The sequence below is a fragment of the Aquila chrysaetos genome, chromosome 4 (assembly GCF_900496995.4).
Source record: "Aquila chrysaetos chrysaetos chromosome 4, bAquChr1.4, whole genome shotgun sequence".
NCBI lineage: Eukaryota > Metazoa > Chordata > Aves > Accipitriformes > Accipitridae > Aquila > Aquila chrysaetos.
In genome coordinates, this window is record NC_044007.1 from 35677025 (window position 1) to 35703980 (window position 26956).

At 38.1% G+C, this 26956-nt stretch overlaps 1 protein-coding gene across 2 annotated transcripts in view; it reads right to left on the minus strand.

The window, feature by feature from the left end:
- Positions 1–220: 220 nt before the first annotated feature.
- KCNB2 (potassium voltage-gated channel subfamily B member 2) overlaps positions 221–26956 on the minus strand; it is a 205736-nt gene continuing 179000 nt past the window's right edge. For both annotated transcript variants that reach the window (XM_030012166.1, XM_030012165.1), the window contains exon 3: positions 221–10930. In XM_030012166.1, the coding sequence (XP_029868026.1) occupies positions 8768–10930 (2163 nt within the window). In that variant the 3' untranslated portion in view covers positions 221–8767. The remainder of the gene's footprint in view (positions 10931–26956) is intronic.

A 26956-nucleotide genomic window follows, 5' to 3' on the forward strand; every position in this document is an offset into this window, starting at 1 on the left:
GCTTAGAAGCACTGTATTTCATTTTATTTAAAAAATAATGGATTCTGACTTTATTTGCATAGCCAAATGATTTATTTCTGTACACACTGTCTGCCAGAGATCCCTGTATAATATTGTCAAGTAATGAAATCTAAAGACACTATGGATTATTGTTTTGGTATATATGCAATGTTCAATGTAAAGTGGTTTCATGCAGAGAACTGAAATGAGACACAGATGATTCATTTACACATTTATTTACTATCCTGCTTATTCTATCAGACTGAAATGGAGAACAATGCATTTATTTTACAGACATTTGACATAAATTAAACAGATATTTTGATGTTGAACAATTGTACAGACTACAACATGCATATTAATATGTAGATTGGTGCAGAAATATTTAGTTGATCAGCAAAATCTAGTATGACAAAAATAATCACATTTCCTTTTTTATGAAGTTAAAATGCAGCTGATATGGAGACATTGATACGAATACCACTAAATGTGAGAAGTTATTAGTCTAGTGGAATCAGATGGTTAGCTGAAAAAATAAAGCTATTGTCCAATAGTCTTATCTACAAAAAGAAATTAAAGCAAAATGTTTCTAACAAATACAATAATAATGAAAAAAGCATGTTTGATGCAATTACCATTGCAAAATGCCCTATTATTCCCCTGCCCCACCCCCAAATACAAACAACACATGAAGCAAAAGCAGCATATTCTTCCACAAAATGTCTGGGGCATTTTGTAAAGGCAGATGAATGAGATCAGACAAGACTTATCACATATGCTTTTATCTCCTAGTGACAGTTCTTTAAAGAAAGGTATGTTGTTAATATAGCATTGTATGATGAAATGTTGCTAATTCTGTAAAATTGAACAATAGTGAAGACACTGCTATCGCGCCAAGAGAACTTGAAAAAATACTGTTGTGCTTTTTTTTGTTTGCAGCATTCAGAGCATTCACAGAGGAATACAAAGTAAAGTTCATTAAACTCAATAAAACTAATAATAGTCATGCTACCATATCTATGAAACTAACACAGTAATAATTTATAAACATGAATTAGTACATATTTTTAGTTCATATTTACAGTGATCTTAAAGCAATAGGCTATGTATTCAACTCTCAGCTTCTTTGTACACTAATCCCTCCATGTTTCAGCTTATCAGCATGGCTCCTTTGACTTTTGAAAGAGTTACATAGGTAAAACTCTGCATAACTCTTTGAAAATTTAGAGGTATAAACCCAGAACTCTGCATCCTAGCAGAAGTACCCATGATTGTCCCCAACAGTGTTTTTTTCTTTTTTTCATTTTGTAAAGTGTTAGAAACTGTTCCTTTTGCCTAAAGCTATAATATATTGCTCCATTCTTCAGTTTTATACAGGCAGAATTCCCATTGGCTTTCTGCTTAAGGACTTCAAGAACAGGCATAAATGTTTCGTATTCTGAACCTCCACTGAGAGATGCTATCTGAGCAAAACTTAGAGCGAAAGTATCAGTATAAGACATGTGTCCTTCACCTTGAAATCATTAAAAAAAGTAAGGTAAGGAATAGGCTTTTTGTTTCTTTCATTACCTTTTACAAGGTATGTCCTAGATATCAGAGCAACTAAGCACACAATCAAAACCCTACTAGGCCCCCAGTTTAAATAAATTTCAACAGATGATCCAAATGGAAAGATACCTAGACATGGTAGATCAGCACAAAATACTCAAGCGGGGTTTCTGATCCTCCATCACTGCTTAGCCATTTGCACAGTCATTTGTTTTTACTCATACTAGTAAAACTAAGAGTTACTGTTAAGTGAAATAGGGCTACTTGCAGTCAGTTTAATCATTCCACTGATTTAACGATTTTGGAGTGAGAGTCGATGTAGGGCTGTCTGTACTGTCTTAATCAAATGTAACACCAACTTCAGAGTAAACTGACTATAGAAATATGCAGTATTTAAGGGTGTGGTCCAAACTGCAAACCACAACTATCCAAGGGTTATCAAGAATTTATTGTTTAGATGATTCCACTGGGGTTAAGTTGGAGAATACACTGGGGACAATTTCATCTTTGGCTATATATTGCTCTTTTTATGCAATACCACTGATGACAATGGCAAAATTTGCTTGAGTAAGGTATTTAGCCAAGACTACATGGACTGGAGGTAATAAGCGTGGTAGAGATAGTCTATGTCTACACTAGCAAGTAGTACAACAAAACAGAAGCAGATTTGTTGAGTAAAACAGTTGTGCTGACAATTCACACTACGTGTACCAGGGCTACTATTTTGGACTAGCTCTAGTCTGGTACCAAGACCTGAGTGCTTCATACTGGTTGCAGCACAGGAGGTGTCCTCATGGAATAAGTTTTCTTGTTCGGCTTCATCTAAAAGTAATCCAGTTTGCATGGTCCAGGATTGCTCTGTGGTGTGAACCAAAGCACAAGAAGTGGGGATAGGTGAGAGTTTCATGTCAAGAGAACTCTCCTGATTTCCACTAAGGTGCCAGTGTAAACATAGCCATAGACTTCCAGACATAGAAGTGTACATTACTCCTGCTGATGTTAAATATGTATTTAAGTACTTATTTGAGGTAAAAAATTATCCTAATGAAATTAATTACCCAGACTGCTCTTAGATTCAGGATTTACATTAACCACAGGACTACAGTCAACGTCTAAGTTAACAACATGTCACCATTCTGTTTGGTTCATAGGTAAAATTAGGATAATCTTATCTTTTTTTTAATTAAATGTTAGCTAATAGCATGTTGTTCAGCTACTTTAATTAAAAAGAGCAATAATATTTGTGTGCTACTTCCTTGTTCTACAATGGGATCCATCTGGATAGTTGTCATAAAAGAAAGTTAAATAGCAATCAATAATAATACAGGATTATAAGGTATCACTGCTGTTTTTGAAGAAATCTCCATTGTACTAAAGGGTAATACTTCTTAAATATCATAACACAACATTTCCAAAAAATATTATTTAAACCTGCAACAGAACAAATATAAAGACAAGTATGTTACTCCACCTGCAGATGTCACACGGTGTATGATTACTAACAAGAAACCATCACACAATGCAAACAATTTTGTCTCTGCCTGCCAGTCACCTAACCTTTCTTCATTAAGAAAACCAGAGTACCAGAGTAGCTGCGAATGATTTGGCTCCCAGAACACCTGATCTGTTTTAAAATATGAAAGCATTTCAGCTGGAGTTTAAACTGAGTACCACTAAGTAATAAAAACATACCAGACAAGAGACAAATATTCACACTTAACACTGATGGCTCTCTTAACAGCATTTAACAGTCAACTGCTCTTACAAAACATCTTGCAAAAGCACTGAACAAATGCATTGAAACATCTTGCGGGTTGAGGGGGACACTGGAGCAGTCAGAGCATTATAAAACTAGAAAATGTGAAGTTGTGAGATGGTATGGCTACAACAGTAACAGAGAGAAATGACACTCAGTTATTCTTGCTCCTTGGCTCAAATGCAATAGAGTCCATCTGGCCATTTGCACCCGACTACCAAAATGCTTTCCTGATAAACAAGACACACCTGTCATCTTGTTTGATGGGTTGCCTTCTAACTGCTCCTAAGAAGAAAAGGTTGGTGTTTGGAGGGCAATAGGAAGAGATCCAAAGATCAACAAAGGTAGGAACACACAGTATCTTCTTTTTCAGGAAAGTCTTCTGAAAAATTATTACAGATCAGATGTTCACATAGCAGGCAAGTGGGTAATAACATCACTGAAAACCTCGGTAGAGACCTGTTGGTTCTAGGATAAAAATTAACATGGGGTAGGACTGGAATTAAGTCTTTTGCTACTGGTATTTTTACCTCATTAAGTGTGAACAAAGACTATTTTATAAATGTTTTATTATGTTTCTTGTTTATATAGTGTATTAAAACATGCCTTGTTTACTTACACTTTTCTGCCTTTCTTCCCCCTTTGCTGTATTTGCATTTCTTGCTTGAGCTGTGCTGGCTACTTTGAAAAAAACATATTTCTTCTATTTTTTTTGCTTTTAAAATATGTTTTGCATGATCAAAATGTTACACTTTATTTTCTGTCCAAATGATTCAAAAATTATATGAATGAAAAAACCAATCAGATAGGCCCTGGACATTTTTACCAGGCTGACTGTGTTTGCAGTAGGGCTTGAAAAAGACAACTGGCTTTTTTACTGGACTGCAGTTTAGAGATGAGGTTGAAGGCATTAATTAAATAATTTGAAGGTAAACCTTGTTTCAAACAGATCTAAAGAAACAGAAGCTCAGTCTATGTGTAGGGGAAGAGACCTACTTTTGAAAGAACTAGTTGTTTTTTCAAGGATTAAAAATATGTTGCCCAGTGTTACGTGTTAGGAAAAGACTCAAGAAAGAAGCCAATTGTCATTTTGATTTATGTATGTTATAGGCAAAAATGCAATTTTCTGTACACACTTTTGGTTACATAAAACTGTGCTAAAAAGCTCTTCAAGTCAGTTGCTCTAGTGTTAGATCAGATATCACCTCTCTAACATCACTAATGTTTGAATTTTGAGACCAATTTTGAAGTGAGGACACGGTGCATTAGATTGCTGCATGAGCACAGAGGGTCCTATGTTCTATACAATGAAGCGTTAAAAGGCCTTTTGTGTTTTTATTTAAAAAAGTGTACTTTATATAAATTCTGTAGTGCAATATCTTCCTACATCATGTTACATTCTTTGTTATATGCTTCCTCTGTAAACAGCTTTCCTGTATGAACTTCCTTTGCAGTTTGTGCGATATATTATTCCCCCCCCCCCCCCCGATTTGGATTAATGTGACTGTTTACTCAAAAATTGTTCTGATTACTCTGTGAACATCTTTTAAATGTGTACATTTGGTTTAATCATTGAAAAGGAATTAAACCTTTGATTAAGGATTCTGCAGTTAGTATAAAATATAAAAAATAGATTGATTGCAAAGCTGTCTCCCTGAACAATCTTCATTTTCCAGCGATACGAAGAGTCAGACCCCTTTCAGGTGCACAGGGGAGCCACGTCATCCTAAGACTCCTTAAGTTGTTTTGATATTCCACAACTGTTGGAGACTGACTCCGGAACTCAAAAACAAACCTTCCCTTACTGTGGTGAATGGGTAATAAGTCTGAAATGGCTTCAAAGTTTTAGAAAAACAGAAAAATATGCTCAGGTAATTTTGCATAATTTTCTAAATAGCAATTCATGATGAATGAAGTGATCCTGGACTGCGCTTCTTACACCTGCTGTACTGGAATGAAAGCTAGGCCCAGTCCTGCAATTGCTCAAGTAAATGTTTTAATCGGGAATTATACATGAGCTAGGTATTCAGGACTGGATACCGTGTATGCAGTCAAGACTGGAAAAACCAAATATCTAAACCTGTGCTTCTGGAAATGATATTCAGCATAGTCAAAAGTATATAATGAAATTATACCAAAAGCACTTGTAAATCTTGATCCTTTTGCTTCCAAGGTTTAAAAAAAATACATCATCTGTTAATAAAGAGAATTGCATTTCTTTTGCTTGTACAATTTCAAAATAAATGTGCTTCTCTGAAGACATTTAAAATATGGCAGTCAATAAGGGTCTGGTCTTTGCATCTGGTTTATATAGTTAAAGCTCCTGTTCCTTTTCATCAAGAGAGAGAGACTCTTGCCATCCTTATTTATATTTCAGTCAGTCCCTTTTTCCATCAGACTCCCATTGGTTTCAGGGGAAATTCATCTGCACAAGGATTGAGGCTTTGATTTTACCGCTATTGAATTTTTAATTATTTTAATAGGGCAGAATCAGGTTTGCATAAAGTTTAGCTCAGGAGAGCTTAAGGAATCGAATCTCTGCTCCTGCAATATGTTCCCTATGGCTGGACTCCTCCCTTTCCACCAAGTGGCACAGATCTGAGGGGGCTTTTTCCAAAGCGTAAGGGTCACCTGGGAGAAAAAGCACACAGAAGGAACATGACACAGACCTCAGTCTTGCCAGAACAACATCATTATCTTGAATGGGATCTTTCTGTGGATCCAGAGCATGGGATCAGGTCCCATTGGGACTTAATTTGGTCTTCATTAGTTCACTAGGATGTAAAGGCAGATCAAACAGGCCCATGTGATTTCATAAAACTGCACATAGAAAATACAGACCAACACTTTAGGCATATAAAAATTGACTGGCATTTAGTTTTAGTCACTGAAAATATCTAGGAACTAAAAAATAAATATAGAAGATTAATGACTATAAAATACTCAAGAGCTAAGTTTTGGAACAGTGAGACACAACATGATTGAAAAATGTTAAGCAGAATGCCATATAAATAGGTAAAGCTGAATGCAGCAAGAAGTTGCAATGAACTGCAACTAAGGACAAAAAAAATTCATTTCTATTTTGAGAATTAATGACCAGACATTGTTTGGAAAAAATAACGTTATAGTCCCAGTTTTTCAAATGACTGAAGAGATACCTCAACATTATATTTTAATGGAAATACAGAAAACTTTTTTTTTTTTTTAACCCAAAGGATTGTGCTGTGCTCATTGTTTGGCCAGCCAGCAGAATCTGTATTTTGGGGCTTTTCAAACTTGCATCTCTTCCACGGGCCAGACTTGAGTGAGGTCTGTGGCATCAGCCCAGCCATTTCAAGCAGAGGGCACTGGTGCAGCAAAAATGCTTGCTCTTTTATATTAAATGCATTAGGTGCCTGACTTTTACTCATTTAAGTGGCAGGAAATGACACATAAGTAAAAATTAACCTAGGTCCACTATGGGAGGTAGAAGCCTGCTGTTACAAACCACACGTTGGTTGGTCTAAAGTGCTTTTAAGGTTTCCATTCTTGCTGTCTCCATGTCTTTGCAACGCTTGCTGTTACAGCACTGACCTGGAAGAAGCATTCTCCCCCTTCTGTACATGGGGAAGTGAGAAGCCCAATCTCTGGCAACAAGCCCATGGAACTGATGCTACAATTTCTAAACACCTCCTGAGAATTTAACTGCTGGACCCTCTGGCTTTTAGCTTTGAGGCTGGACTGCTGCTCTTACAAAACTGTTGTAAGGGAGTATCCAATTTCAGCAGAAATCAGAGGACAGCAAAAAAATACCTGTATTTTGTTTTCCTAAAAAAAAAAAAAAAAAAAAAAAAAGAACATTTTGTAGGACATTCCTGTGTAGCTGCATACTTTTGCTTATGATTAGGATTAATGAACTGAATAAACATTATGATTGAGGAAATTAAAGCGATTTATAGGCTTCTTTATAGTATAGCATAGGAAGCTATTGCTGCTGGATAAAAAAATAATAGCTTTTTTCAGACAGTGGTTAGATGGGTACTTTGTAATGAAGGCTTTGGTTCAGCATCTTTCTTTTACAAAGCTGGAGAATATCAGAGAAACCAAAGATGCTTTGGCAGTTGCCAATGGAATGACTGACATTTCCCTTTACTTAAGTATAGGGGAAAGCCTATACTCCGCTTTTGGAACAGCCATGGGAGGATGGGTTGAGGCAAAGTTAGTGAGTCAGGTGATAACCTTCTGTCAGTCCAAATGATTGAACTGAAAAACACAGACAAGCTTCGGGGCATGGAAGACCTGCGGCAAGTCACGTGTATTTGAAGCCTGTTTTTTCCAGCTACATGATTTGTGATAACAAAAGGTACTACTTCCCCCTACAAAGCTTGTCTCTTATGTCCTTACACCATAACAGCTTCAACAACATTGCCATTATTGAAATATGGGCACTGCATGTAAAGAAAAGGGAAAGAGAGCTCAGAGATTATGTAGAAGGAAATACTGTTAAATCAAAGGAAAAAAGGATGTGAGTAATATTTTTTTTAATACCAAGTTAAAAGAAATATTCAAAGAGATTGAGAACTTTTGGATACATCTATATAGCCATTTGGCACTATTTATTGCCACAGAAATAACTATGTTTTTTTATTTCAAAATGGAACATATTTTTTCTTAATTATGAAATGTTGGCAGTTTTCTATAAAAATATCAAATGCTTCAAGTTCTGGTCATTAAATCTTTGCTTTTCCTCACAGGATCATTAATTAAACTGACAAATGTAATAACTAAAGTTATGCAAATAAAAAATCATGATTTACAGCACAGATAAACTAAAATACTGTAGTCCTTAATTAACAGATATACGCATGAGCTTTTTAACAGAAAGCAAGATACGTGAGATGCTTTAAGTAGAAGTTGCAATTTTGCAACATAAGTCTGTACAAAACCTCCAGGCAGCACGCTGTGAAGGAAGTACCTGTGTCCCAGGAAATGCTTTTTCCATAAATCCTTGTTAACAGTAGCTTTCCCCCCAACCCCAAACTATTTACAAATATATGCATTTTGCAAGCTCAAAGCACCTTGTTTCATATCTTTATGAATGCATGCATTGACATTTCATCCTTTCATGTGCAAATTCTAAAATTCATTGTAACCAAGAAAACAAAGTTAAAAGAGTTCAAAATCTGTCTACAATCATAAGTGAAAGGATCAAAAATGTCAGATGTTGCAGAACACTAGCTCCTAACAGAGCTCTCTTTATTTTATTCACTGTTCTCGAGTCATTTTTTTCCTGTTTTTTTCAGTTTGTTACAAAAAGCAGTCTTTTTTTTTTTTAAATTAAACAGTATTTAAACTAAACAACTCTTCATGCCATGCAAAAATAACATTTTATGCATTTTTTTTTTTGAGGCTTTCCATGTTTTAGTTCATAGGCATTACTAACTGTGTTTTAAGAAAAGGTATTTTTATTGCTTTTGTAACTAGTCACATGCTAGTTTCACGTGTGGGACAGTAACCAGTTTCTCCTGGACTTGAATGAATTTCTGGGGCAAATAAATGGTTTTCCATTTTGTGACCTTCTTGGTTACTGTCTTGCTTTACCTCACCCACAGCATGGTAAATGTCTTGAGTACAGTTGTGACTCATGCTTTTGGGTGAAGAGCTGACCTGTGGCTCCTCTGTTAAATGGTTGCCTTCACTGTGTTTATCCCCACAGCAATTTGTCTTGATATCCTGTTGTTTTTCATGTTTTATACCATGTAACTCCATAAACTCTTCTTCTTCTCCAGTGTCTATTTCAGTGAAGCTCCTCCTCTCTTTGGAAGGGAAAGAGAAAATCTTCTGTTTGGGAAAGAGAGGGGATGATTTTTTAGCAGGTCCCTGACAAAGTGCTGACGCATCAGCACCAAGTAAAGGTCGTTCACCTTGGGGTGAGTTTTCTTCTAGGAGAATGGTGCTGACGTGCTGCGGGGTGGCCTGTGTGAAGTCTGCTCCTGCCATTACTGGCAGTGGCCTTGCAGTGCTCGGTGGAGTTTGTGGAGCACCACCTCTATTGTCTTTAAAATTAACTTTAAGGGATCTAGATTTTAATGGGTTGCTACCTTTCAGGGAACTTTTGGGGCTTTCCATGGCAGTGTCAAAATGCAAATGACCATGCAAACCAGTTTGGGACCCACTGCCATCACTGATAACAGCTCTGTCGATTGGGTTATAGTCAAAGGTGACATCGGTTGGAGAAAACATTTTGTCTTTTGTGAATGGTATAAACTGAGAACTCCTTACTCTTTGGTTGTCTTCCAGGTTAACAGCATCAGCTGGAAATCTCATTTGCAAGTGAGAGCCAGGAAACAGAGAAAGGGGAGACCTCTCTGTTTCCGTGAAGTCAGTTGCACAACTGGCAAAACTGTCGATACTGGATGTGCTTCTCATGTCTGTTATGATGTCCGTAGGTCCAGTTGGCAACGGATCTCTCTGACCAGTAACTTCTTCCATTTCAATTTCTTCTTCATACATGGGTGGCTTTGCTGACTGGTCTTGGTAACCAGCATTAAGATTAGGCTGAGACTGAGTTTTAGTAATTTCATTATACAACATCTCCAGTTTTTGGGCACTGAGGTGCTGTGGGCTGGAGGATGCCGCAGCATTGTTTAATTGCTCGCGGGAGTCTTGTTGACTAACTTCTTGGTATTTGTTCTCATAAGACTTGTTTGAGCTTGTTTCGGACATTGTCCTTCTGGCCCATTTCCACCGGCTTGGGGACAGGTGGTTGTCATCAGGTGTCTCCTTTGGATTGGCTGCTTCTCCAGGCTTACCTGAATCTACTGCTACGTCTATCATTTCCATACTGCGAGCAAAGGCATCTTTCAGGTTCATGGAGACAATACTGCCATTTCTTTTAGCTCGCTCAAGTGCTTCTCTTCTCTTAATTGCCTTCTCCTGTCTTTTTTGCTCCTTATAAAACTCTGAGAAATTGTTCACAATAATTGGTATGGGCAGGGCTATGACTAGGACTCCAGCAATACAGCAAAGTCCTCCAACTATTTTACCTAATAACGTCTTAGGATAAATGTCACCGTATCCTACAGTAGTCATAGTGATTGTTGCCCACCAGAATGATGCAGGGATACTGGTAAATTTTGTAGCATCCTCATCCTTTTCAGCAAAGAACACAAGACTTGAAAATATCATTATTCCCATGGCTAAAAATAATATCAACAAGCCCAATTCATTGTAACTGCGCCTGAGTGTAAAACCTAAAGACTGAAGTCCTGTTGAATGTCTGGCGAGCTTAAGAATCCTTAGGATCCTCATGATACGAAATATCTGAACCACACGTCTGACGTTTTGGAACTGCAGGACACTTTTATTGGACTCCGTGAGGAAAATGGTGACGTAGTACGGCAAGATGGCCAGTAAGTCAATGACATTTAACGGGCCTTTGAAGAACTTCCACTTATTTGGTGAGGACAGAAAACGCAAAAGGTACTCCATGGTAAACCAAGCAATACACACAGCTTCAACGTGTGCTAGCTGAGGGTTGTCATTTGGCTGCCCAAATTCATCTATTTCTTGAAGCTCTGGTAGTGTGTTAAGAGACAAAGCAATAGTGGACAGTACGATGAACAGAATGGACACAATGGCCAAAATCTGTAAAACAAAATAAACAATGTTTTGGTTAGACTGATACAAGTGTATTTGTCAGGGCTTGCTTAAATCCTTTCAAATGTGCACATGTCAAATAAACTCAGAATGGTGGAAGCTGCTTTGGCTGCTGCATTCATTATTTTTTTTTAATGTTTTGATTTTTGCACAGAGAGAAAACATTACACTCACCTTAGACACAGTCAAAACCTGATGGTTTTACTGCCTGCAGTAAGCCAATTCATTTCAGAAAGCAAGCCATGACTGGTCTTACCATTTTTTAAAGTACAGTGGGAGGTGGTATTTATTATTGCAGGTTACCAAGTGAAGGATATAAAGTTCCTGCTAATGTGCAGAACATTATTAATTTTCTGCATTAAATGTAATTATGTAAAACTTTACACAGTGTGGAGAAGTGATTGGGAAATACAATGTGTAAGCTGTCAATTTAGTACTACATAGTGCACACCTTCCTAGCCATGCGTAAATTTATGAGTCAAAAGTCAAAGTTAAGAAAAATAAACATGAAGCATTGTTCAGGAGACTAGTCCTGCTGAATTGTCATGTCTAGACAAATTTCAGGTGCTAAAAGAATCGAAGGTATTGGCCCTGAATTAGGTTGAGAGCAAGATGTTAAAAAGTAAGCAGTAGTATGAAGGTGAACCCAGGTTCTCATCATGATTAAAATGTGTAAGGAGACAAATGCTTCCTAGAAATAATGTTTCAATTTCTGTCTCAGGAGATGATAGGTTTTCTGAAATATTTTGTTGTTCATTTTGATAAAGTTCAGGCACCTCTGTACCTCACAGCCTTCCATTTTGCCTGGAATAGCTGGTCATTCTCATTTACAGAACCAGTATTATGAGAAAAGAAATGAATCTATCAGAGAACCTAATGGTTTTACTACAACATTTAGTTATTTATTCTCAGAGGAATATAGGCAGTTTTGAGATAGCATGTGAAGCATTAAAGTGATGCAAAAATTATTATAATACTTTACTTGGAAGAAATATATTGTTTTGGTTAGAAGTCCTAAGTAAATCCAGGTTTCTATTAGAAATACTAAAATAAATTGTTTTCTATTTTAAAGCTCAGTTTAAACTCATTCCTAAAAGCATTTGTTCTTATTTCTCAGAACTGGTACTGTTAAATCCATTTGGTGATGTTCGGTGTACTTCCAAGGACACACTAAGTCTGACAAAATTGCTGTAATACCCAAGAAGAGTGAAATGCAGCTAAGCAGAATGCAGGTGTGATGAGTATATGGGGAGAGATTGGCCACAGTGGTGATAACAGCTCCAGAGATGGACAGGCTGCCTCCCTCTAACTTTGAGAAAAATAGCAGCAAGCCTGTTTCAGCTAGAGGTTAGTAAGCACAAATTCAGCTTTCTAAGCACAAACTGCAATTGCTCATGGTGTGAGGGTCTGCATTTGGCATCATCTTGTCCTTAAGTGCTATCTTTGGCCTTTTCAGCTAATAATAGTACCGAACAGGTAGTACCTTTCATATTTTGAAGTATTCCAAACAGATTTCTATCTCTCCTTAGCAGTGCAGCTTCTGCCTTTTTTTTTTTTTTTTTTTTTCTTTTTTAGCCATATTTATTGGAGGAATAAGATCCATTCATTTCTCCTGCCAAGTGAGTTGTGGACCACCTGTCTTCATCCTTCATACAACCCATTTGGAAAACGTACTCTGGTTAATCTATCCTATTTAGAAGGGCTATACATCCCTTTAAACTTCTGCTACCCACAACAGCAAAAGAAGCCTATCTTAGTAAAGAATGAAGGCAATAGCGCTGTATACCTAGGTAGGGCTGATTAATGAAATTTGTGATGGCCCGTAGCTAGGACAGAGGCAGACAAAAGGCAACACTATTATTGGAGAGCAATAACTACCTTTCAAGCTGTGAAAGTTGCCTGCATCAGCTTTCACTGTGAAAAAGTTTGAAGCTTAAGTAAGGTATACCAGGTTCTCCACTGAAATCACTATGAAATAACTAATGCATGCTTGAGTTCTCTAACACATTCAATGACATAATTATACTTTCAGAATTCAAAGAACAAATAAACATGGCACAAGTCTGAATTGTTGAGCTTGCAGTGTCTGTCAAACTGATGGCTTCCTCATTGGTGCTGGCATCAGAATGTAAATAACAGCATAGGAAAAAGCTGTGTAATACAAGGACCCAATTACTTGACATGCATTGTTCTTAAAAAAGAAAATCATGAGAACATATCTGCCCAATTGTCATTAAACTGGTTTTAATTAGGAAACACTGGCGTTTCAGTCTGTCATACACAATTTATTTTATGCCTAAATGTTTATCAGCATACAAAAGATCCTAGAAAAGAGGTGAGTCAATGTATAGCACCACTTCTTAAACTGTATGACAACACTAAAACTCCATGCATTTTATAGGTCTTGCACACAAAACTTTCCTGTTCAGAGTTGCCACCTAGGGTGTTTTACTGACAGCAGCCATCTATCTGTTCCAGCCATTCATTCATAGGCTGGTAACATGCAAGCCTGAACTCTGCCAGCTATTTTAATAAAATATACAGAATAGCAGGCCTGGAATTTTTAGTGTTTGTGTTTATCATCTATAAGCATGAGTCTGTTCTTGGTGAAAAAAATTTACAGCAAACAAAAGTATTTTGGTTTTTTCTAATGTAAGAATCCAAGCTTTTATTTGTCTGGGACTTCGTTGTGTAATTAAAATTGTGCATCGTTCCACACACAGTATGTTTTAATTATTGCAACTGATTAGATTTTACAACTCATTAGGCAAAAAATGGCAGGGGATCACTAGGAAGAACAAGAGCAACTATGAGAAAAAAAGAAGAAGAAAAGGGACTCCCTATTCTGAGTCTACATAAAGAACACTTTGCAGGTAGTATTACGCTGGTAAATCCTCATAGAACAGATGTAGCTTATATTAACAGAAGCACCGAGTTTATAAGAAAGGCCTGTAGCAACCTGCTAGGCTAGCTATGCTGATACATAAGAGTAAAAAACCCACCACCACTGACTGAATCTTTCCCAGCAAAACTTCCTGTGTTCTGGGCATGTTTCTGGAACTGTATTCTGGAGTGAAACACCTGCTAAATTTTGCATACTCCAGGTAATCAATTGTCCTGGTTTTGGCTGGAATAAAATTAATTTTCTTCTTAGTAGCTGGTATAGTGCTGTGTTTTGGGTTTAGGGTGAGAATAATGTTGATAACACATTGATGTTTTAGCTGTTGCGAAGCAGTGTTTATACTAAGTCAAGGACTTTTCAGCTTTTCACACTTCACTGCCAGCAGAGGCTGGGAGTGCACAAGAAGCTGGGAGGGGACACAGCAAGGACAGCTGACCCAAACGAGTCAAAGGGTATTCCATGTCATATTATGTCATGCCCAGTATATAAAATGGGGGGAGTTGGCTGGGGGGCACCGTGGCTCGGGAGTTGCCTGGGCATCGGTCAGCGGGTGGTGAGCAATTGCATTGTGGATCACTTGTTTTCCATATATTACTACTACTACTACTACTATTACTATTAATTACTATTACTATCCCTTCCTTTTCTGTCCTATTAAACTGTCTTTATCTCAACCCATGAATTTTACTTTTTTTTTCCTGATTTTCTCCCCCATCCCCCTGGGGGTGGGGGAGTGAGCAAGAGGCTGTGTGGTGCTTAATTGCCAGCTGGGGTTAAACCATGACATCAATCTATGACCACAGTTTGGCTATATAATTCTTGACATACTATTTTTAATCTGCATTTCAGAATATAAACAATACTGTTTAAATGACAGATTCTGGTAGCTTATGTCATTTAGCTATGATTCTACAAAAACACATAAAAATCCAACTCTTACTAAACTTTAAAAATATTTCCTTATAAATTGCAAAATGTTTCTAAAAGAATGGACATATTTTAATTCCTTTCTTATTGGGTGGATATGAGACATTTGAATCTGCTGCTGATGCAATGAATAGTCAAACATTCCTTGAGTTAACAATGCAGTCTTAACAGGCTGCTCCAGATACTGTTGTTTCTGATTTTTGGTGGGGCAAGGACTGGTAGCAATCTCCTGAAAATGTAGTGGTTTCCCAGTATTAAATTACTACTAAAAACTGGCTTTTTTCTTCTGTGCACCCATCTCATCATTCATTATTGCCAGCACTGTGAGAACTTCTGCATAGAATGAGCATACAACTGAGGCAGAAAATAAAGGTGTAATGGAATAGGCTTCAAATTGCTACTTGCAGTTCTGCAACAACTGATACTGTGAAGAGTCTTCTGACGTAACTGACGTGCCAGTGTTATTGTTATATAAAGCAGAGAAAAAGTATACATTAGGTTCACACTAAAGTGTAGTTGCTCAAGTAAAGCTCAGTTGAGCCATATCTAACAGCTAGTGCAGTATATTTGATTAATATAGGTTTTCAAACTGTAATCAGGTAAAACTGTATTAGTTATGTTGTTTTTTTAGTTTTTGCTCCAGGGAGGGATCTAGGGTAGGATCTAGACCATTTAAATAACAGACTGCAATGTAGTCTCATTACTTTTCAAATCTCTAGCCTCCATAAGCACTGAAATTTATCAGACTGTTACATACTCTCCTCTTTCTGCATTTAAATGTATGATATATCTTCAAATAAAGTGCTCTGGCAGTATCTTTAGCTCTGCCTTTAGAAAAAAAAAATCAGAAAAAATAGTCATTGTTCAGCTTTTGAAAGACTTCTGACAACAGTTTCTGGAGAATTGTATCAAGTTTCTTTGGCACTTAGCTATGCATTCTCAGAAGAAACTGCTCTTGGGAAAGAGGTGTCTAGATCCAGATTGGGGCAGCTGGAGTTGGTCTACGTTCTTCAGAGAAACCTGGGGGCTACCAAGTGCTGTAGCCAGCAGGCCATGCTGTATGTTGCATAGAAGTGTCCTTAGCCTGTAGCACAGAGCTCCCGGCTTGTGCCCAGGCAATCCACCAACTCACAGTCACACTGGCAGAAGCAGAAGGTCAGATCATGAGGGCTGCCATTTTTCTGAGGGAGTAAGCCCACAAAAGTGGAAGACATTTGTAGGCTTGATGGGAAACTTATGGAAGTGAGGTTAAATCAGCAGCATCCTTTACTGTCAACAGTCTTCAGATTGTGATACCAAGTTTAGAACTGAATGGAACAAAAAGTTTTACTCAATAGGAGCACGGCCTTGTGCATCTGCCTAAGTCTGTGTGTGTCCTGTTCTTGACACCTGGGACTATCCAAACAAGATGTTCATTGGAGCAGCAAAGACACCACTACAAATTGAGCTGCCTTCCAACTGTAAGTATTATCGCATGAGGAATTTCAAGAATAGTCAGGACATCAGTCTGTAGATATTTAGGGGAAGGGGCCATTATACTTTCCTTCAGCAATGCAAAGAAGCAGCATATTTTTACATTTGCACAAACTGGATAAGTACAAGGACATTTTACTGGCTAATAATAGCACTTATCAGTGTAGCACCATGACACTGCCTTCAGCAGCTGCCACTGCTATTCCTTGCTAGACACTGCAGAACAAGGTCATGAGGCAGCATCTCTGTCCCTGGCCTCTTCATTGTCTCCCTTCATTGTGTCCCTGGGACTTCCCAGTTACAAGCATCACCTCTTGCTTCTGGCCCATGATTCTACATTGTGCTGCTCTGCAGAGAGGACTGTATTCAGCTCACACCTGCCTGCTGGCAATTCTGCGCTCAAAATGTGTACCAGTGTGTCACAGCTCACATCATAAACAGTCCGGCTTAGACTTAGAAGTCTGTTACTTTGAATCTGAGGTTTCAACAGTGTCGTGGTTTAACCCCAGCCAGCAACTATGCACCACGCAACTGCTCACTCACTCCCCCTCCCACCCAGTGGGATGGGGGAGAAAATCGGTAAAAGAAGTAAAACTCATGGGTTGAGATAAGAATGGTTTAATAGAACAGAAAAGAAGAAACTAATAATGATAATGATAACACTAATAAAATGACAACAGCAATGATAAAAGGATTGGAATGTACAAATGATGTGCAGTGCAATTGCTCACCACCCGCCGACCGGCACCCAGCTAGTCCCCGAGCGGCGATTCCCCGCCCCCACTCCCCCCAGTTCCTATACTAGATGTGACGTCCCATGGTATGGAATACCCCGTTGGCCACTTTGGGCCAGCTGTTCTGGCTGTGTCCTGTGCCAACTCCTTGTGCCCCTCCAGCTTTCTCGCTGGCTGGGCATGAGAAGCTGAAAAATCCTTGACATTAGACTAAACACTACTTAGCAACAACTGAAAACATCAGTGTTATCAACATTCTTCGCATACTGAACTCAAAACATAGCACCGTACCAGCTACTAGGAAGACAATTAACTCTATCCCAGCTGAAACCAGGACAAACAGGCCACACTGAAAAAGTTCCAACAAAGAGGCAAGACATTTTGCTACTGATAACAGGGTATGGCCATTACTGGCTAATGCTCTTTATTAGCACAAGGCCAGGAGACATGAAAAAGGAGACAAATAGGGACAAAACCTACTTGGATTTGGTCCAGACTGGAATGCAATGGAGTTGTGGCAAGCCTTAAGCATGCCAATTCTAGCCAATCTTAATAGTTCTGCAACACTGAAAATTATGTAAGAATAGATGTATTGTATATGTTTGCAAATAATCCTTAAGTCATGGAAAAATTCATTGTCAGTTACTAAAATTAGGCCTAGGTACCAATTTAAAATGATCCTAAAACTATTACTGAGAAATAAGTAAGACATCAGCCTCCAGTTGGGTCAGGTACTCTGACCTCAGCATCCGCTTTGTCATTATTAGAGCTGAGTCAGTACTTGCAAGAGTGAGGACAGAATTTCATGATACAGTAAGAAAGAAGTTTACATCATTCTGTCATGAAGTCTCAAAACAGACATCCCTTGTAGTTATCTTACAGGGCCTGCAAACCATCATTACAAGTGGAAAATTGCCACTGCTTATACACATCTACCCTTTCAGAGTACACCTTTCATCTCTTTTTACCTTTCCATAATAACCGCTGATTGCAGACTCCTGGCACAGGTCTAACAGCTCCACATAGAATACAGTGTTTAATTTTTGAAAAATAAGATGGAGGAGAGGGGAATAATTTAACAGAATAACATAAATTTAGTTCAGCTTACAGCTCTATCACAGTTGCCCTTTCAGGAACACATCTGATAATGGTTCTGACAGTATGTGTAATCACTGAACAGTTTCTCTCTGCTACTCTTGATCTCCTTCCTTGATGACATTATTTAGAATTCTGACCTTTCATTTCCACTTTTTCCTAGATCATTATTATTAATATTTTTAAGGACTCAATTTGAATGTTCTTCATTGATCTTTCAGGGATATTCATTAAGCCTGACATTAACCTCCATGTATGAAGGTTAAGCTCTTGGTGGTGTACTTATCTGGTGCCCAAGTGATGCACAGGCTTTTCTTTTTGTCTCTCTGCACTGGGATGACTGTCACCTTAAAAGCTTAGTCTAGAAATGCTCATTTAGGAGTTTTTCACTAAAGATTTCATGACTAGCTTCATAGACACTCCCTATCATATCTTTAGATATCAGAAGTGACTACTAGTTCATCAGTAGATGAGCAGCCACTGCTCTGTCTTCAGTTCAGCTTGACAGACCCAAGTTCCCATTAAGCTAGTGAGTTCAAGTACTTCTAGATGTTTATTCATGGTTCCATGAAGTTCAGTGGTGACTCTACCTAAGTAGTCATTTCTTAAGTGGCATATGTCCAGGGATGTGCTGTCCTATGAAGATCACCCAAACTGGGAGCCAACGTGTAGTAGTGAAGCTGAGGACAGGTAGTCAAAGGGACTACCTTTGCTTCTGTAATGCGGTGCCCTTCAGGTCTGTGTCTGAGGAGGCTCAAGGGAGGTAGTAGTTTGCTGCATACCAATTCCTGTATGCTTGGGAGACTAGTGATGATAACATCAGCATGATCACAATGATGGTAAGTCTAGCAGGAGGGGTAATAACAGGTAGATAAAGCTGAGATTTTACCGCTAGGTCACTCAAACTTCTTCAAGCACAACTGTACCTAAGCAAGGTATTTTGAAACTGGCTCCGGTAGGTTTACTTGACCTGAGAGAACACTACTGTCTTGACACATCCTTGACTTCAGAAGTTCAGTCATAAAGCCTTTCTGTATAGCTGATAGCCTTCCTGCTTAAGAGCCCTGCGTGAACTCCAGTTTTTTCACAAAGCCTTTCCATATCCATCCCTCTTCCACTGTGTGCTGAGATTCCCATTCCATAGACTAATATTTGCCTTAGAAGACCTAAACTCTCAGAGGGGATAAATCTGCTTAGGAAAGAATCCTATGTTCTTTGAGAACAGCCTGGAATACTTCTGGTTTAAATTAACAGTAATCAAATACATCTCTCCTGCCTTCTGTTACAGGTAAATTACTGGGTTTTGTATTTATGCTATTAGGATAACAGTAATAGAATACATCCCTCCTGCACTCTGTGGTGGGCAAACTGCATTTACTTAATGACTTGATTATTGCTTTAGGGAGGATGACCTTGGTGTTTGCACCACCTAGAATTTCAGCATCAGGATTTAGTAAAATCAGGGTTTGAGCATTTGATTATGGCTGAATACGGAGGTGGCTTGGTATAAGGCAATCTTCCAGTGGATAATATGGGAAAATGAGAACCCTGGGAATGTGGACTGAGTCTCTATGAATCTGAACACAGGGGCCATAAAAGTCGATTAGAACACTAGTGGCATATTAGCTACATAGTACAAAATTAACTACAACATTGCTAAAATTTGCAGGATGTATTTTCTAAATATTGTGACCAAAAAGTGGTGACAGAGATCTTGGAGACCAGAGAGATTGCGCTAGGCACAAGTAATAGGCAATGGATTGCAAGTGTGACTATTAGCTGCATCTTCAGCACAGCCCTGAAGAAAACTGCTGTAATTAATTAGGAGCAAAAGTTGAGGAAAATACGGGGGTATCTGTTAGACTGGCAAAGATGGGAGACCTTAAGTAGTCAGAGATGAAGGCAGTCTTCATAGTTTGGGAAGAGGCATATATATTCAGTTCAGCATCAATGGACACAACCCTGAATACTGTTTATTTAGCACAAAGTTAATGAGCATTACTTTCAGCTTGTTAACAGATTAAAATCCATATCAAGTCAGTTCTAATATTTTTTTGTTGAACAGCAAAAGGCTATCTCAGCTGGAGACATGAAATCAATTATTTCATAATTATAAATTGCAAACTGCCCACTAGGACTTAATGTAGAAGAAATGGCAGATCCAGAGTCAGTGTAAGTGAATGGGAATTGCTTTATTTTTTTCACTAGGAATTGGATAAGCCCATGAATTTGTCTGTCATATTATTGGCAGAAGTGGAGCTAGTACCTGCTTGAAATTATAGTGTAACTAGTTTAATCAATTAAACCATTTAATGTAATGTAGGTTACAGTGAAAATAAAAAGTCTGTCTAGCTAAAGCTTTCATTTCTGTGTAAGAATGGGAGAGATTTAACTCCCTGTTACAGATAAACACAAAAATTTAAGAGTCATGTTAAAGGCTGTATTTATAAAATAGTTTTGTGTCTGCAGAGCTTTTTGACATCCCTAAATATATTTTTAGATGAAACAATTTGCCCATTTGTGTAAGGAAAATCAGCTAAATTTACCAAAAATGTCTGAGATGTCTTTAATAAGTCCTTGCCTGTCCTCAGTCAGAAGTTTCCTAAACCTTTTGATGATCACAGCTGGCATGTTCCTTATGCTTAGGTTGTGTTTTGTACTGGCTGTCTAATTTTTATTACTTAGATGAATGTACTACAATCTTCAGAACTTCCATCTAAGTCATGACAAAGAGCTTGCGGTTCCCGACTCTTTAGCATAGCAGACGATATGCAAGATCTGTTCTGCACTCCTCGCACGCACAAAACATTGGCTTCATGACCAGGAATTTCACTTTCCAAAAAAACCCCCAAACAGCCCCGCCCCCAAACCCAAACGAGGAGGTTACCCCCAGCAAGCAGCCGGGCTGACGGTGGGAGGCAGAGGAAGCGAGGCTGGGAGCGGGGCGGTAGGACCCAGCGGGGCGGGGCGGGGCGGGGCGGGGCGGGGCGGCAGGACCCAGCGGGGCGGGGCGGGGCGGGGCGGGGCAGGCCCGGGAGCTGTCCCCCCCCGGCCCGGTGCTGAATGCGGGCCCTCGGCAAAGCGGATGCAGCCGTGCGCTGTCCTGGGGCACCCACATTCACTGCAGAAGGCCTCTATCCTACCACCTTAAATACACGAAGGTATGGAAAGTATACCATTTGTAACGGTAATACTGGCAAAATAAAGATAATGCCGGCACTCTATTTGCTTCTCAGACAAAATACCATCCAAGTAGACCGGAATCTCACCAGAGGTGAGATTTCTTTTTACTGCTTGCCATTACGTAAGTTATTAAAAACACCTGGCAAATCATGGTGGAGCTAAACAAGCAGGAGCAATGAAAAATCAAACCCGAATTGTTTAGCTCTGAGAAGTTTTAGGATAGGCTGTCGAATGGATATAATGGGGGAAATCAACACACCTGATGCACAGATTTATTCTGATGCTACTAATTTTGATATTAACATTCAACTTAAAATAGAAGGCTGGATGTAACTGATTTCAAAAAGAAATGCTGTGGAAATTAGAAATTAAATTTCTTGGTTCTCACTGTTGGTATGTACCATTTAGTTTTAATGGAATTTGTTTACAGCTGAGACCTCAGATTATTAGCCAGGACTGTACACTTGAGTCTAATTTGCTGACAACCATACTAAGATTTTTGTTTAAACTATTCTCACTCTATCATCTTTTTACCATTGACAGAGACTGTCTTTTAGTGACATAACACAGTGAGTAAGGATGACCTCCCACCTGAAGACTGCTGTTATCTATCAAAGACATTTGCTACTCAGCCTTATTTGAAATTAAGACAGGCACAAAATTCAGACAAAATCTTTACTCACACTTTTAAAATAATTTTTCTATTTTGGCTTCATGTCAATTTCTATATATATTTCAGAACTGCAGCTCTATATAAAATATCCACATCAATCTATAGATTTATATAAAGCTTATGCCAGTATTTCCCACACTTGTGGAATCAGAGAAATTGTTAGGGAAATGAAGCCAGTCTGTTGTTTCCTCTTTAGCAATACAGTCATGTGTAGTTAAAGGCCTGCATATCTTAACTGTCTTCTTTTTTACTAACTGTAAGGTGAATTTCCCTTCTTTCTCCTTTTTCCCTCATAAACAATTTAGACTTCCGCTGGAAATATATACAATATGATACTTTTTCTCATTACTACATAGACTTGCTTTTATGACATTTAAAATATTAACTATAGCTTCAACAGAAATATATGAACCTTTCATATCATATCATGTGTTTTAGGATGCTATCACATTCTAGCAGACATTGATTTATTAGGTACACTCATTTCATGCTTCAAAGACTATGCCCATAACGATGGGGACTATGGACTAAACATAAATTTTAAAAAAAGAGAGAGAGAGAGAGAGGTCAAGCTGAAGAAAATAGATAGATCTCTTTATCAGCTTTCAGTTTTCTGCATTTTCTGGAGGGAATTAGTCCTATCCCATTGGGAGAAATTGCCATATACATTTTCCATTCACAATGTAAAGAACTTAATTCTCCATGGGGTTTTCAGCTCCTTGAACTAATAAAATTTACTATAAATATATCTAAAAGAGAATATTGATTTAACCTTAGAGTCAAGTCCTGATATATATTTTTATTTTATGCCTATCTTGTTATAAATCATTAGACAATATTCAATTCCCCATAATTCATATTTTCTCTTTTCACTATGTTTTATTAAGAAGATATTTAATATGCTTTAATTCCTTTTACAGTAAGTTTATTCTAACTACACAACAATCCTACCAAAACATACTGAGAGCACGGTCATCAAATAATATGATGATCACTTGATAATCCACTCATAACTTCCCTCTGAAAGAAGGAACTGCTTAATTTTTCAATCTCCTACTGCTATTTTAAAGTATTTTTTTCTGTGCATAGTTTACTGCATATTGCTCTTGATTAACTTTTGAATTTTAGAATCTTCTTTCTTAAATAAAACCCTAAAAGTTATATACGGTGTTAGGGAAAGTTAATTCTAGGGGATGAAAAAAAAGTGCAGCAGTTTAAATAAGATTCTAGTCTTAATCCAATTAATAAAGAAAGAAAATTGATTTGGTTAGATGTAGATGCGTTATAAAAATTTCCCACTGGTTTCAGTATGATGAAGACATGTTACTAAGAAGCAAAGCTGACAACTTGAGAAACTGGAGGAGAAGAAACTAAATAGTTAGTAAAGCCAAAGTATTCTATAAATGTAAAGTAAAAGGTAGCATTCATAGGCAATGTCTACACTGCAGACTGAGGTGGAGTGGAGCCCTATTTAGACTAGTTCTAAATAAACCATCAAGGACAGCAAAACCAATGTAGTAGTTGCAGCATGGAAATCGTGATTCTTACATAAAATATTTAGGCAGCTTAAGTATCAACATCATCAGAAGTCAGATGGAGAACTCAAGTGAGGGCTGTTTGGAGTAACACAATAGCAGAAAGCAGTCTGCTGAATAAACTCGTGGAACTCAATCTCTGATTTCCCCTACCATGATCCAAAACTGCTGGACAGTTGATTAAATTAGATGGGTGAGAGTTAGCCTAGCACAAATCATTTGGATGGCGGATCTTTTATAACATGTTTGCCTCAATCTTGTTTCTGTTAGAAAGGATGTAGTTCAGGAAGAATGGTTTTTGCCACTGATAGCTAAAATGGCACTGCAGAGCATTAGACAGCTTGGTGGCAAACAGGATACTTTAAGAAAGGCCTAAACTAGACACAGATTCAGAGAGCCTCTGAAGGTGCAATAAATATTCATCCTGCATATCCTGACCCTATCGGATAATGTAAGCAGGTAATATAATCAGAGCTTATCGCTATTACTGGTAGTGAATTGAGTAATTATTAACTTCTAATCTTTCAACTTCAGCAGCTCCTTGAATTCCAAACATTTGGGCAAAGATGGAGTCAGATTCTCTGAAAGCTGATGCAGACAACAGCCAACCTTTATTGGAATGCTCCTATTTTGAACGTTTTTTAACCCATGGGAACATGCTGCTGGTAGAGCTACCATGACAAGACTGATGGGATGGATCTGGGAACAGAGCTACATATTTTGAGTAGACTTTTTTCCCCTCCTTTTCAAATTTATCTTTCATGTGGTAAGAATGTTTGTTTTCTCCAGTGACTTTGAAAGCTATGCTGCCAGGAGTTTTACTTCCTGCTGTGGCTACACAGCCAAAATTTGCAAAGGTAGGAATTAGACTGAGAACAGTTCTTTGGCCAGGTTGGATGCTGAGCAACAGAGTTCAGATCCAGAATTTGGGTTAGAAACTTTTCCTTATGTTAGATGTCCCTTCAGAACTACTTTTGAAACTTCATCTGTAATACTCCAGTTTCAAGCCTTTATTAAGGTGTGATGTGTTCTGTAACACGTCCACAGAGTACCAGTGCTCTTCAAATATATAAATGTCCTCACATCATATTTAGAAAGGTCAAATCGTAATTGAATAAAGATCTGATGCACAAAATATATTATCTATTATTAAAATATTATTAAAAGGTACTGTTCATGCTGCTGTGAGCTCAGACTAAGAGTGTACTAGATAGGAAAATGCCTGTAAGTTATGTGAACCTTCTAATTTAAGGCTGTAATTCAGACTCCGCTTTTAGCACAAATTACTTAGGCAGGTGCTGAATAGGGTGTTCAAGGAATATCTGTTTTCTCCTAAACTGTGGACTGGCCAGAAGAAGGGCTAAATATTCACTGCTCTACAGAAAAGACTGGTTTTGTCCGGTCACATATAAATGTCTATTAGGCTTCAAAAGCTCATGGTCTACCAGCATCACAGGGCCTGGTTTTGTTCTCAAGAAATCAAAGGGAAATTTTCTGTTGCCTTTAACCAGAGCGCACAAGTGGAGTTTGAATATTTTGGTAAGCTTTATTGGGAGGGTGCTGATCACCAAGGGAAGAAGTATGCCTATGTAAAGAAGAGCAGGTTTTGGACCTCAGCAGTGGAGTGAGGAAGCAAAGGAAGGGAGTCTGACAAACCTTGGTCTAGCATTCCACAAAAGATGTCTTGATATTTTTTCTGTTTTGTATTTTAACCAGTAGATGTCTCTGTTTTATCATGCAGTTGTTGACAAGGACACAATATTCCTGTTGTCACAACACATAGTTAGTAAAAACCCATTTTTTTTCCATGGAATGACTATATGTGGATGTAAAAATGCAGACTTAACGCTCTTGGCGTACACTGCTGATTTCTGACCAACCTAAGCCCCTTGAAGCTTTAGTGAGAGCTCTGGCTGCTAAGCAACTTTGAAAATCATCCTTATGGAAATGTCCTATAGGATTTAAGAGGACAAAAGAGGAATTGGTGAGATTCTATGGACATTCACCTAAAAAGGTAATAAATTTAGTACAGCTTGCTTTATCACGTGGGAGGGCTCTTGGAAGCAGCTTACAGAACAGTATGGAGTATTTGATTTCTACATAATGCCTCTAGGAAATTCCAAGTTGTGACAGATGAATTATTTTCTCTGCTTCATGAATGTGTAAGATAATATTATTTCTGTATCTATAGCTATTAAGAGTAATAATGTAGATGACTTGAAACATTCACACCTAACTGAAAATATCAATGTGATGCAATTCTATTCTATTCATGTATTTTCCTCACAATTTGAGAAAATATAGGATATGTATAGTTATTCTAAAGTTTTTACAGAAGAGATCAGTGGTTTTAAATTATATTCAAATTCTATTATATATATATATATAAAATGAAGATATATAATTTCAGAAATTATAACTTCTTGAATTTTAGTAATTGTCTAAGAACATGATAGGTTTCTGTTAATTGTTTCTTGGCTTTACCCTTGATGTCCTATGGCAGTAGTCCATACATTTAATATCAGGACCTAGTTTTTTGGCTCTGTTTTCCTGGGTATCTTTATATTTGAGATCCTGGATTATTAGCTTATCAGAGAGGAAAAACTCTAGACTGGATCTGCACTGAGCCCTGAACTGCATCAGAGCTTTTTGTTTGTAGGTTGTTCCATCCTGGTCAGGTGCTTCCTTGATAGAAATCCCTACAGAAACTGTTAGGATTTGTGGTTGTGCCTCATATTAATTAAATTGCATAAACTTATTATGTTAGAGAAGAAAAATGTTGCCTAGTTTAGATGATAGCTGTGCCCACATGAACCAAAGCAGCATGTTGGGGCTTTTTTTTGCCATTGAGACCCAAGTCCATGTTGGAAACAGAACTTCTCCAGCTGGAGGGAGCACTGCATCAAGGACAAATATGTGTTACAGAGTTCCCCTGCATGTTCATGCTTCCACACGCTGTGGCTGTTTCTCCTGCTGTGAAGTGGAGCCATACGTGAGCTACTTTTTAGTCCATGTTTATGCTCCAAATGCACTGTGATGAGAGGTGCGGATGGCCTGTCTCCAAGAGTCATTAGTCCCATGTCACTGGTTCCACTGCCTCAGAGGGTGGCCATTTCTAGGACCCAAGCAGAACATGAACTAGTAGAAGGAAATATCAGGCCTTACCCTGAAATGACTTATTATTAGACACAGCTGCTCCCAAAATGTATGGACAATGAGGAGTTGATTGTAGAAGGGGAAATCAGTGTGGAATAGTTGCAAAAGAAGGACCAAATTGTTGAATCCCGATTGTCAAACTGATGGCCAGGCCACAGAAACTCCAGAGGTTTCCATGAATGCAGCTACACAGCAGAGTTTCTACAGCTCAATCAAGCTTAAGACAAGAACTAAACCTGAAAATAAATTTGTCAGGTATGAACAGCTATAATGCAGCTATTTGCAGCAAGGTTATGGACAATAAAATTCATCTTCAAAGAACCCTTGAACATGGAA